Below are 12,748 nucleotides of genomic sequence, written 5' to 3' on the forward strand. Positions count from 1 at the left end.
CATAAGAAGCCGAGGAAAAGCATATTCACAAGCTCCTTTGTATAAGTGAGTGTGTGAGCTTGCATCTGTGTGTGTGTGTGTGTGTGTCTGTGCGTTTGCGTGAAAGAGGGTTCCGGCACGGACTGGCACTGGGGCATTACGCAGCCCACAGCCGTTTGCTGTGTGTGTGGCGTTAGGCGTGGATGAGAGAAACAAGAAGCCACAGGGATTCCGGGGTCGTCGGCTGCCCTCCGGACACCCTGTCACCAGCCGCTGACCCACAGTGGACCCCTGCCCCGTCCAGAGCGGCTCTGACACTGCGTGCCGTGTGATTTCAGCACGGGAGAGAAGAGGTCGTCTGTTCTCTGTCTGTTTGCCTCTGTTTGTGTCGCCTTTCAACACTTCTGAAGCAGTTTTTGTGATCAGGGATCGTGATTGGGGATCTGCTCGTGTTAATCAGACTTTATAAGAGCTGAGGTGCAGTACTGCTGGCTGCTGTCATGGTCGCAGCATCACTGAAGCAGGTACATAACTACTCACTCCTGTAAACGGTTTCAGAAGCGAACGTGCTTTAGAGCGGCAGCGTACCCCTGAGACAGACAGACCTGCTGATAAATACGATCGCTGGGAGTTAGATCACGACCCTTGCACCACCTAGTCAGCTGAACTGAAGTGACAGAAGTGGCCGTGCTGTAGTAAGGAACGTCTGGCACTCTGTTCTATTCTTCATGGCACAGGAAGTCCTCCCAACTCTAGCCACTGGCTGCACGGCAGCATAAATGTCTTCAGTTTGAAGAGTTGAAACAATCGTATCTGTTTGTGTTGCAGAAGAGATTCAGCCTTTAGCCCATGTGCGACCAAATCGAGGACATAATGAGTTGGTCACGAAACTTTTATTGTGGGGCAACCCTGAAAAACATGTTTCATTAGAGCGTTCTTCAAGCGCAAACCATCCACCACAACTCATCTGGACGAAGACACTCTCAACATCCCAAGGAAGAACAAATAAACAGGATACTCATTCCAGCCCACAAGTGAGACATAATATAGGAGCAATGCATCTTTCTGTTAGGGGAAAAAAAAAGAAAAATCTGATTTCTCCCTTCTAATCTGGCTAAGCAGATTAGAAGAGCGAAATCAGTAATGTCGATAATGCGCAGGGGGGAGGAGGGGGGGCGGCGCGTTCGGCGGGGTATTAAATACTGAAAACCGCAATCATGGTGCGGGATTAAGACAAAGCCTTAATATTGTGGCTCTCGCCCTCATCCAGAGACGCACAGAGACTGGGACCGGCCCAAGCCTCCCGAGAGGCGCTCTGAATGTGGTTCTGCGCCTGCTCTTTAGCATCGGTTCACTATATTATACAAAAATAGGAAAGAAAATGTACGTTTATTCATGCATTGGCTCTTCGGTGCCAACAAGCCACTTTAAATCAATAAAATATCAGTTGTGAGTTTTATCATTTTTTTTACAACTACAGCGAAACTAATTATTGTTAAGCTATCCACTTTGATATTTAATTCCAAGAGTGCTCTTGTCAAACTTTAAATGTTTTAATGATTATTATAAGGTGACCAAAATTCCAATTATAATCAGACATGAATACAGTCTTCTGAAATATTAAGTTCAGGTTAGTGAAACGAAACTAAATATAACTAAATATAACATTGTTATTTACTAGTTTATATAGTTTAATAATACCTTTTGAATAGAGACAAAGACAAGACAAAGTGAAGTGATTGTCACTTGTGATACACAGCAGCACAGCACACGGTGCACACAGTGAAATGTGTCCTCTGCATTTAACCCATCACCCAGAGTGAGCAGTGGCCAGCCATGACAGGCGCCCAGGAAGCAGTGTGTGGGGACGGTGCTTTTCTCAGTGGCACCTCAGTGACACCTTGGTGGATCGGGATTCGAACCGGCAACCTTCTGATTACGTGGCCGCTTCCTTTACTGACATTCACCAGTGAGCCATGCTGGTCCCCAACCCAGCCGCCAATCTTTTGAGCAGCACAGAAACACAGTTTGTGATAGTGGTGGCATGTACAGAGCTTTCTAGCAGTGCCAAGATCTGAAACCTGATCATTCTGAATAACCTCCGAGAGCTAATGGACATAGATGAGCAGGCCATTTGGAATAAAAAGCATTAATTCATTGCTTCCATTTTTCAGACAGTAACGCTGTTGAATACTCGCCTGGCGTCTCTGGCACAGCCTGCAGGCCTAGATGTGGTGCATGACATTTTTAAGAGGGAAGCATAACACACGTCACCTTCACCTAACTGCACCGCGCAGGGCAGCTGCAACAAGACAGACAGATGGGTCACTTTTTTTTTAAGTATTATCAGCCTTCGCAAGATGGAGCGGTGTACTTCAGCGGCGCAAGGTCATTATAAAATATGGCCGCCGTTTTTTTTTTCTTTCTCTTCCTCCAGTAAATGTTGCGGAGGCTATATTTGGTAGGGAGGTGTCCAATAAATCTCTGCTTCTGTGGTAATGAATGGTTGCCTGTCTCGGACCAACACTGCCGCAGCCGACTAATTGTTTCTGAGTTAAATGCCGCTGCGGCACATCTACAGTTGAGGTTTCTTCAGGCCGCGTCCAGGCACCCGGAGCCCCAGCCCCGAACCCCTCACTGTGGTGGCGCAGCAGGTGGGCTCTTTGAGTCAATGCCCAGGAAAAAGTCTGCGCTCATTTGCATACAGATGCCCCGTTCATGGGAAAGGAAGGAGCCCTTCCCCCCACCCCCGAAACACGTTCACGCTCTCTCTCCCATGCACACAAACACAACAGAAAGTGTTAAATATCTGATTTCAAAGAGCGCAAATCCCAAAAAAAAAAAAAAACACACAGAATTCATGGCATGGAAATGCCAGGGGGGGAAAAAGAGGGACGGGACCTCACAGCCGCTTCTTTCTTCATCCCTCTGCTCTCTTTATTTTATTCATTCTCTTCCTCCCTCGCTAGGCCCTTTCACTCAAGGCCGCCCTTAACAGCGGTGCCAGTAAGCAATGAAAGGGAGGTATGGTGAATCTGGCATCTGCCACCGTTGGCCAAGGACAGAGGTGGCCTGTTGGCCGGGCCACTGGCGAAGAAGAGACAATGCGCTTTTAAAAGCCTCCTCCACACTTCCTCCCTGACACCCCGCTAATAAAAGCTCCTTGGATCACAAGTCTGAGAGAAGGAAAAAAAAAACCTATCACGCAGGAGTTCTAAGTCGACTCCGAGAACACGCAGTGGGCCCACTGATTTCCTGATGTGATAAAGGCCATGTGCTGGGGGTGGCCTGGTGCCCTAAAAGTGACACTCGCACCATATGATTGAAGACATGACAAACTGCTTCTGAGAAGAGAAGAAGTTCTTCCCGGCCTTCCGTCAGGACACTGTGGACACTTGGGGACTCACCTGGGTAGAAATCTTTGGATTTCGACAGTTTGATGGTTGCGCCCGTCTCCTTCTGTAGCTGCACGATGGTCTGGCCCCCCTTGCCGATGATGGAGCCCGCTGCGTAGCTCGGGATCAGAACCTTCAGGAAGTACTCGCCTTCCTCTGAAAACAGGAAAAGAGCGCGGGGTTAACAGACACGTTCATGATCCATTCATCCCCTGAACCAAACATTTCTTTTTCAATCCATTGTAAACGAACACGACACGCCGCTTGAGAGGGTGGCAGATGTGGCAATTCACAAACTATTTATAGAGGTGACACTTTCGGAAACAGGCCGTATTCACTAAAATGCAGACATGCAACACAAAATAAATATACTTAAAAATACATATTAATAATTAATGGTTGCGAGCGAGTGACTGGTTCCTTTCTCCAGTATTGGAGCCGGAACACAACCCGAGGGATTCACAGATACCTCGACCTGGACCAGTGGCTGCACCCTGAGCCTGAAAAAACCCACCACCTATCTACCGGCTAATCAGGTCAGCGCTGACTTTACATCACTGCCACGCGGGTATATTCCTAATATTCCACCACCATTAATCTAGATTTGGAGGGGATCTTTTTTTTTTTATTTTTACGTGCAGACACAGCACTCTGCTGCATTTCCCACGGGGAACAAAAAGGAAAACTATTTCTCTCACGATACTGAGCTTTAATAAGATAAGAACCCCCCCAAAGACCACTGTTGGCAGTGTAAAATAATCACAATTTAGGGAGACAAGTTGTCTGGCGATCTGAGAAGACAGCAAGTCAGCAGATATTTCTTTTATCATCATTTTTTCCTGAAAAATGCTGCAAAGCTGAGGAGAGCCGCGTTGGATTATGAGGGAGAGAGGTTTGATAGTGTTTTAATAAACCACCCATTATTGAGTAAATCTCATTATTCGCACCGGCACAACGCGTTCAGACTGTGTGAGACCCATGTCATCCCAGTGGCCGACAGAACGAGGGTGTGAGAGATTTTATTGATACCAGAATCATCACTGATTCACCCGGTTTGATCCTGAATGTAATGTAGAAGGCCTGTCTAATCTTACAGGACATAACATGGCATTAAAAGGCTTACTAATTTGTTTAAAATAAACTGCATCCTGGACAAAAGTAACACTGAATCATGTTTTAATATATGGATAATGAGTGATTCCACTTTGCATCATTCTTGTAACCAATGAGGCCAGACATCTTTGAATTAAACATTTTAAATAATCAATGCACAGATTAATATTTGTGAGGATGTGTAATTCCAGCACTTCCAGCATTTCGGCTACTGAACACCTAGATTTGGCCTAGGAGTCCAGAAAAAAAACTGACTCTACTACAAGCATTTAGTCAAATTTAACATAATGTGCTTCTGTTTTATTTCCCAGTATATTAAACGCATTTTAATATATATTTTTTTGCATTGCGCTACTTTCTGAAACCAGATTGATAACCTTGGAGTAGAGTTGTTTTCTTCTAAGACATTTTGGACAAAATATTCTCAATGAACTTTTGATGAAGATAGCTGGGAGAAAAAGACGACGTGATCTTTATAATGAAGTCTTGAATGAATGTAGAGTACTCTTGATTCTATAAGGTAAAAATCCTATAAGGTAATACCATTAAGATAAACTTGTTTTAATTGTGCAATGAATAAAAAAGGGTCTATTCTACTAGGTACTTGTACTTTATTGACTGGGTTAAATAGAATTGTCTTTACTAAAAAATACAATTTTCATTGACTAAAACTAGACCAATGGATTATTCTGACTAAAATGCTCAGACTTTTGATTGGCTGAAACTTTACTAATAAAACCTAAAATAGATGTAACTAGGACAAATAAAAATCTAAAATGACGCAAAGGCTAAACTAAAACAAAAATGTAAAAAACAATTATAGGTTCGGTTCTAATGCATTTGACAGTTTGGAAGCAGTCCTGAGTGGCCGTGTCTATCGGGGTGGCATAAATACAGTTACCCCTTAACGTAAGCAGAGGCAAGTGGCACTGTACAGTGCTGGCACGAAAGTAGATCTTTCAAAAAACCCCTGTCTCAATCTCTGGAGTAGCACCGCCAAACATCTCCTGCAATGACCCAGATTCCCAATAAAGCCGCGACTGCCCTCGTTTTTGTTTTTTCGGATGAGACTAATTTTAATCACCCTCGATTACCATAGCAGGGATCTCATGAATACGGTACGACATTAATACATAACAGAGTTCTCTCACCCTCACACACACACACACAAACCCAGCAATGTTGCACAGCGTCTCGAAAATGACACCCGCATGACCGAGTCCGGCACACATGTTGCTACGTTCATCCAGCTGGAGATATTAATCCCGCGTGTGACACGTCAGAGGATCCCGATTTCATGCGACGCAACGGAGTAATGACCTGAATAAAGTTCAGACGAGCACAAATCCACGCCGCAGCCGCCGCGGCCTTTTTATTAACACAGATTAGGACGTCACTTATTGGATGTGTTTAAAGTCGCGGCTGATAATCCAGATAATATATTTCCCGGCATGTATGATATGTGTCAAGTGTGAACAACGAAGGTGCAGGTTCTACGATCGAGGATCTACGAGAGACAACAGTGAGCCATCGCGGCCAGCGAAAAGTGCGAAAAACACACAAACACGCGTGAACCAACGCTCCAGCATTACAGCATGCGACACAAGTGGCCAAGAGTCTTGAGGTTCCTCATTTGACCTCTTCTGTGTAAAAGTTTTCCGTCCGTTCCGAACAGACTGTGTGCTGCAGCCGTTACACGAAAAAAAAATCACCAATCAGGTTTAAAAGCATCCAGAAAACCGGATGTCGGGCTTGATGAAGGTCATCCAAACATCCACGCCCCAGTTCTCAGCCAGGAACTGGGTGATTTCCCGGGTTTGTCGTGTGTGAGCTTCCCCGAGCCTACGTTTCCGAGTGTTAGCATGTACGAGCAACAGGAGCCCCAATAAATAATGTGCAGGAGCCTGGAGTCGGCTGGACGCTCTAATCCCGGTGCTGGGGGACATAGCACCAGTCCAAACGGCTAAACACACATTTCAATATCTGTTTAAAAATGAAACATCTCAAGCCGACCACATCAACCAAGTGCATTTCTTAGCATTTTTTGTAGCTAATGTGGCCGCGTTGTTTACTCGTTTATTGCTTTGTTATGATTGGCGGTTTATTAAAAGTCCATCATTTTCCATGCATGCTGAGAAGACCGGTGGTCTCGGGGCTGAGTGGCCCTCTCTCTCTCTCTCTCTCTCTCTCTCGTTCTGTCTCTTTCTCTGTGCCAGCGAGTGTGAAAGGCGTCACGCTTTGTTCCGTCGCCATGACAGTTTGGCGAGGCGGCTGAACCCCCCCCCCCCCCCCCTCTTTGCAACGCTCCTTTCATCCACATCCTCGCATCCATATTCATCGAGTCTCCCACTCTGCTGCAGAGCGCCGAACAGACGGGCACCCGCCTCGCCCAATGGGGCGACACCGTTAACGAGAGCATCATTCGCCCCGAAAAGGCCCCGCCCGGCCGCCACAATACAACGTTCTTCTTTGACGCAGTGCTTCTTTGTACGAAGGAGGCGAAGTAGCGCCCCCTTTACGTTTAAGTAGTCGTACGGGATCGATCGGCAGCCTGGGCCGCGCCGTGGTTGCTAAGGGGCTTGACGGCTGTGCGCTATTGACGAACAGAACAAGGAGGTGGAAGGGTGGAGTCTCGAGAGCCCTGATTTAAAGGGACACGAGGCAGCACAGTAATCCATTTCCAACAAATGCTGGATTGTACGAAAAAGAAGGCCGCCGCGAGGCGGGGAAGCCGGGAGTCCAGTTCTGGACATGCTCTTCAGGAAGTTCCTTTTCGCGCCACTTGCTAACGCTAATCCCTGTATTAAATATGGATGCCCCAACGCAGCAGCGTAACGCGCCGTCCCCCGTTAATCGACTGGGTGGGAGAGCTCCTGAGGACGGGAGGGACGCTACGCTAAGCGCCTCTGCCGCAATCGACGAGGTCGATCCGTGGTGCCACGTGAAACGTACCATGGCGAAGACGCGGTCACGGGGAGTCGTCCCACACCCACCGCCGTCCCTCCCTACCTCCCCCCCTCCACTTTTACAGTCCCCTCACGATGGCGGCCAAGGGCACCCGCCAGGACAGTCTGGTGCCAGTCCCTCCATTTACTAAATTGCTCTGTCTATCTTATTAGGTGCTGCGATTTGAAGGATGGGGATTCGAGGAAGGGTCGGGAACCTATTTTCATATCCTCCTGGCAAACGCGCAGTCCCCGCAACGACGAACGCACACGCAAGCCGGGCCAAGTTGCCTTACGTAATGTCCCCTCTAGTGCAACTGACCCAAAGAACCCATTTTCCGATTGGCCACTTTAGCTAAGTGTACATCAGTCAACCATTTCGAACATCGATGAGTTATTCTACATTCAAGTACCAATACATCTTCAGTCTACTTTTACACTGATTTACACTGACAGACAATTACTAACGCGCAACGATTGTAAACAAGCGGATGCGGTAATGTGGACACCGTCCCGCAAGAAAACAAAAGCTACTACAAGGTTCTCGGCCATGGCTCAGTAATAATAAGAAACCGCGGTGGTTACCAAGTTCATGAGAGGATATAAACACACGTACAGGTAAACCTAAAATCCGGCAATTTGCGTTCACGAAACAGCATTTACTGAATGTACGTTGCCGGTGCATTCCTTGATCTTGATGAAAGCATGGCAAGCCACGCCATCATAGTGTGGGATTCACAAAGAGCTCCAGCAAAGTCCTTCCTAAAGCAATAATCTCACAGAGGGGGAAATCACACGGTCATGTCCAGTTCCATCAGCGAATAAAGCCAAAAATACGGCCTCAGCGTGCTGAACATATATATATATACACACACACACACACACACACACACACGTACACATGACTGCTGACACACATTTCATCTGTACTCAGCCTTGATCAGATTGCCTCCAGTTATCAGGATCCACGAGGTTGTCTCCATCATCCAAACCAATTCATTTGAGCAAATGAAGAGTGGAATGGACGAGTTAGCAAGTGTCTGGTCAGGTAATGACTCCCGCGGGTGCGGTGCGCTTCCGGTTTTTTTTCTTCTGCTTTGTGATGCATACGACTATTGATCCCTTTTAACACTGAAAGCACGGGGACGCTTTTATTTAATTCCCCCGACCACATCTGCAGGCCGCGCAACAAGTATCTGGAACGCAGCTACTGGGTCCAACGTGTTGCGCCGTTCAGTAGACTTCCAAATACATTCAAAATATGCCATTAAAAAATCCCTCAGTATTATTAACTATTGCCACGTTTTCATTCTTTATATAGAGCCTACTGTCTAGTGAATCCAAATTTAAATGAGTTATATTAAGAAAAATTCTGAAATCCCTCATAATTTTAGGACATAATGCAATATGCTGTCACGTTGTTAAACAGTGGGATAAAAGAGTAAATCACGCTCTAAGCGGTAGTATTTAAATGATCGTTCTGATTTCTCTGCACCGAAGGCCCGTTATTCGACACGACTGAAGCCAGGTCCCCGTCGCGGGTTCGCCGCTTACCGCCGGTGTTGGTGCGCTTGGTGCTGCTGGCCTCGGTCGGCGTCTCCAGGGGTCTCTTGCGGGAGTCGGGGGGGTCGGACTCCATGTGCGGCTGCTGACTGTGATGGTGCGGGTTGGAGAAGATCCCGTTCTGCTGCGCTGCCCCGCCGGCCATCATTTTCATAGCAGCTCGGGTGGAGACCAGAGACCGGACCAGAGATCGAGTCTTCGGCCGCGGGAAAAGAAGTGCGTGCGCGACGTTCCTCGCCGGATTCGCAGTGTCCTCTCCCCTCTGGCAGAACCGCGGAGGGGACGGGGGGGGGGGTCGTGTCCTTCGCCGGGGGACAGACGCAGAGCTGGACCTGAAGGAACGTCACATCAATGCAAATCCGGGGACAGGCTGCGCGTTCCCCTTCCCGGAGACAATGGCCACGATATGCGACGAATTAAAAGCCAGGAGGGGGGGATACATGGAAGAGGGAGGTGGCGACGCCGGTACTCGGTCGGAGCTCGACGTCTGCGGGGTCCCGGAGACAAAGCCGGAAAGATGCGGGTTCCGCGGCCTCCGTGCAGAAGATGCTGCAGTCCTGCGCTCAGAGCATCCTCGCCACTACTGCCCGCCGGAGCGCAGGGTGTCCAGTGACGTCACCGCCGGCGCAGCCCGTCGCTGTCGAATGCGGCGGGCGGGCCCCGCCCCCGCGGCCAGGCGATTGGACGAGACACGTGACGGGGAGGGGCGCGGAGGAGGAGGAGGAGGAGGAGAGGAGGATGCGCGCACGGAGGATGTAAAAATAGGCGCCGTCGCTCCGGACGCCGCATCACGACATCACCCCGGTGTCACAGGGCTGATGGGTAAAGGGGGGTCGGGGTGTGTACAGGGGCCTACGCTAAATATTTATTACACGGTTATTACACCAGCAATAACAACCACAACAAAAATAATAATGAAAAGGAGCTACAGAGTACATTTCAAGTTCTTGTCATAAATGGGTCGTAGCACAAGGAAAATAAATATATTTATATTACTTCAGGTATCTAAGATAGATCTTTCTATCAAAAGAAAATAAAAAATTATAATTTTTGCCAATAAAGCATCTAATTTAAATCTTGATGCTTTGCAAAGGTGCTACTAAGAGCAAAACAACGATTGTACCTGGCTATAAAACATGAAATAAACTGGCACCCTACCTGTGCAGGGTTCTGTCATCTTCAGCAAGAAGTGGCTTAATGCAGAGATCCTCTGTATTCACCAGCCGTCTACTGCAGGGCAAGCACACACACACACCTACATGCCAGCACACACACACACACACACACACACACCCACACACTCCAACAGTCCACACACAGAGACAGATGTGGAGCCTCCCCTGCTAGTCCAGATTCTCGTCAAGGTGACATTGCGTCGGCCGTGGCCAACACTCGAGAAGCGATCATCTCCCACTATTTCACATTGCAGTGTAAGGCTCGGTCTGCGCTCGCTCGGCGTGCACGCTCCCTAGCAAAGCCAAGGCAGATGTATAGACTGCGCTCACTTCAACTTCTGGTAACGTCTCCTTCTGTTGCTCTGAGGTCCAGGAATTACTACAAAAACAAATATTGCCTATTAAATAATGTCTATTTTAATAGTCTTATTGGCAATTATGCTCTGAAATGATAACCATTTCAGAACAAAGTGTCTGTTTCCAGATATGTTGTTTTAAATGATTGGCCCTCAAACAGAAAAGCACTTCGAAATGTGCTTCTTTTGTCAGAATGGAAAATATTTCCCAAACTGAAGTATATTCTACTGAATTTTACCTTTCACACATCACTTGAATTCTATAGCACTGGCTCTAATTCACAAGGGATGTGTAGAATGTTGGCAAAAGAAATGCATTTACTTCCAATTCAAATTCAGCAAGAGTAACAAGAATGTTACTAAAAAATAAAAAAGAATGTGTTGAGCATTTGTTATACAATGTCGAACCATGACTAGCTTTAATTGGGCTTTATAAATGAAGAAAAATGTATTTGTTGTTTGTTCACTATATTTCCTACATTTGTATCCTGTAGGAACTTGTCCAATTTGTTTTGAGCGTGAGAGTTTTTCTTTTTCTGACAAGAAATTCACAGCTGAGGTCCTGCACTGCAGCGTTTATAATGTTTCAGGCACCCAGAAACTACGGTGCTATTCTGCATGACCACTGTAGAAAGGTTTGAAGGAATGCTGCTGTATTTGCACAATAATTCTGGAAAAACAAAACTGATAACTTAAAAGGCCAGTTGTATTATTATTATTATTATTATTTGCTACAAAAAGCACTATTACATGGTACAGTGTTATGCTCTTCTGGTTATTTTGGACAGATGGCAGTGGGTAAACCCTTCCATCCCTGCAATATGGGTTTATGAGCTTTCACATAAACCCTTGCTGCTCCCCCTCCTCGTTGGAAGTGAAAGGCTCCAGTCGATGTGATATCTAGTGACTTTCAATGCATGACCTCCATCCCCCACACCACATACATTGTTTGGAGTGGGGGACCCCATATGCCCTTTCTTTTATATATTCTCCACATTGTCTTTGCAGCCAGCTGAGAAGGTAAGAAACTAAGTGAATGGGAAACATCTGCTGTGACCTTACCAGGCCATTTTATTGTTTGTGCGTGTGTTTCTGATCTTTCATTTAAAAGCATAAATTGGTTTTATCAGAATAGTCATTTTTAAATTTTAGCTAATATTACTAATATTTTAATGAAGCGAATATGAATAAACATGCGTAATGTAACTATATACGTACACATACAATTTTTGTTTTTCACACCAGTCTTCGTCTATTGTTGCAATCCTGTAATAAATCCGGCAAACGAAGTAAGCATTAACCAAGCAGTGGAATGTCTCCATCTAGTGGCGAAATTTACAAACTTATTTACAAAATTATCTTGTATTAAGACAGTGAATATTAATATTCAGTCATCACTTGTGTATTTTAGACATTTACCACATTTGTTTTGTGGTTTATAAAGAGAGAAACAGTGAATACACATGAACCATGTGTAGAATGCACATGACTGTCACAAATTGAGCCTATAACGATACCATTATCCCTGGTAAAAATCGGAAAGGTGCGTTTCCATAGATACAGCCTGAGCTACTGATGTGACTGCATTAATGACCATTGAAACCACCAATTATGACCAATGCTTTTTCACATCTCTGAATATATGAAATGACCCTATAAATCTGATGTGACAATGATTTTGATGGTAAAATAAGAATATTCGGTATATGTTAAAATTTAATTCCACGCTTTGTCAGGACACTTAAGATAAACGTGTAATAAAGGCGTCCAGAATCTTAATTCTTCTTATATAAGACAATGTGAGTAATTTCGGTCGCGCATGCGCAGTTGGGGGGAAATGACGTCGCACACTCCTTTCACGATGGAAGCTGGGAAATGAAGTAGAAAAATCGCAAGAGACTAGGAGAATGTAAAACCGTAATAACGTATGCAGTGGCTGACACAAACTGTAATTTATTTAGCTAAATTATAGGCTCTGTGTGTAAATTCTAACGAATTGCAAAGCAGTCTATACCATAGCCAAATCTATACAGCCATATTAATAACTTCGAAGATAAATGTTTGCTAAAGCGTCTTAAGCGAACATTACACCCATCGAACTTTTTTTTCCCAGCATTGCGTAAATTGAGACATAGTACACACGCGTATGTATATAATTTGTTTAAAAGTACACTGGAACATGCCGTTGAGCTGTATGGCTCCGCGCTGCTCTAGCGGAACTC

The 12,748-nt window shown here is 45.9% G+C and overlaps 1 protein-coding gene across 1 annotated transcript in view; it reads right to left on the reverse strand.

The window, feature by feature from the left end:
- nova2 (NOVA alternative splicing regulator 2) overlaps positions 1-10,204 on the reverse strand; it is a 43,502-nt gene extending 33,298 nt beyond the window's left edge. The window contains exons 1-3 of the mRNA XM_028961300.1: positions 10,154-10,204; positions 8,987-9,852; positions 3,387-3,530 (exon numbers count right to left, since the gene is read on the reverse strand). Of these exons, the coding sequence (XP_028817133.1) occupies positions 3,387-3,530; positions 8,987-9,149 (307 nt within the window). The 5' untranslated portion in view covers positions 9,150-9,852; positions 10,154-10,204. The remainder of the gene's footprint in view (positions 1-3,386; positions 3,531-8,986; positions 9,853-10,153) is intronic.
- Positions 10,205-12,748: the final 2,544 nt, after the last annotated feature.

The sequence above is a fragment of the Denticeps clupeoides genome, chromosome 19 (genome assembly GCF_900700375.1).
Source record: "Denticeps clupeoides chromosome 19, fDenClu1.1, whole genome shotgun sequence".
Taxonomy (NCBI): domain Eukaryota; kingdom Metazoa; phylum Chordata; class Actinopteri; order Clupeiformes; family Denticipitidae; genus Denticeps; species Denticeps clupeoides.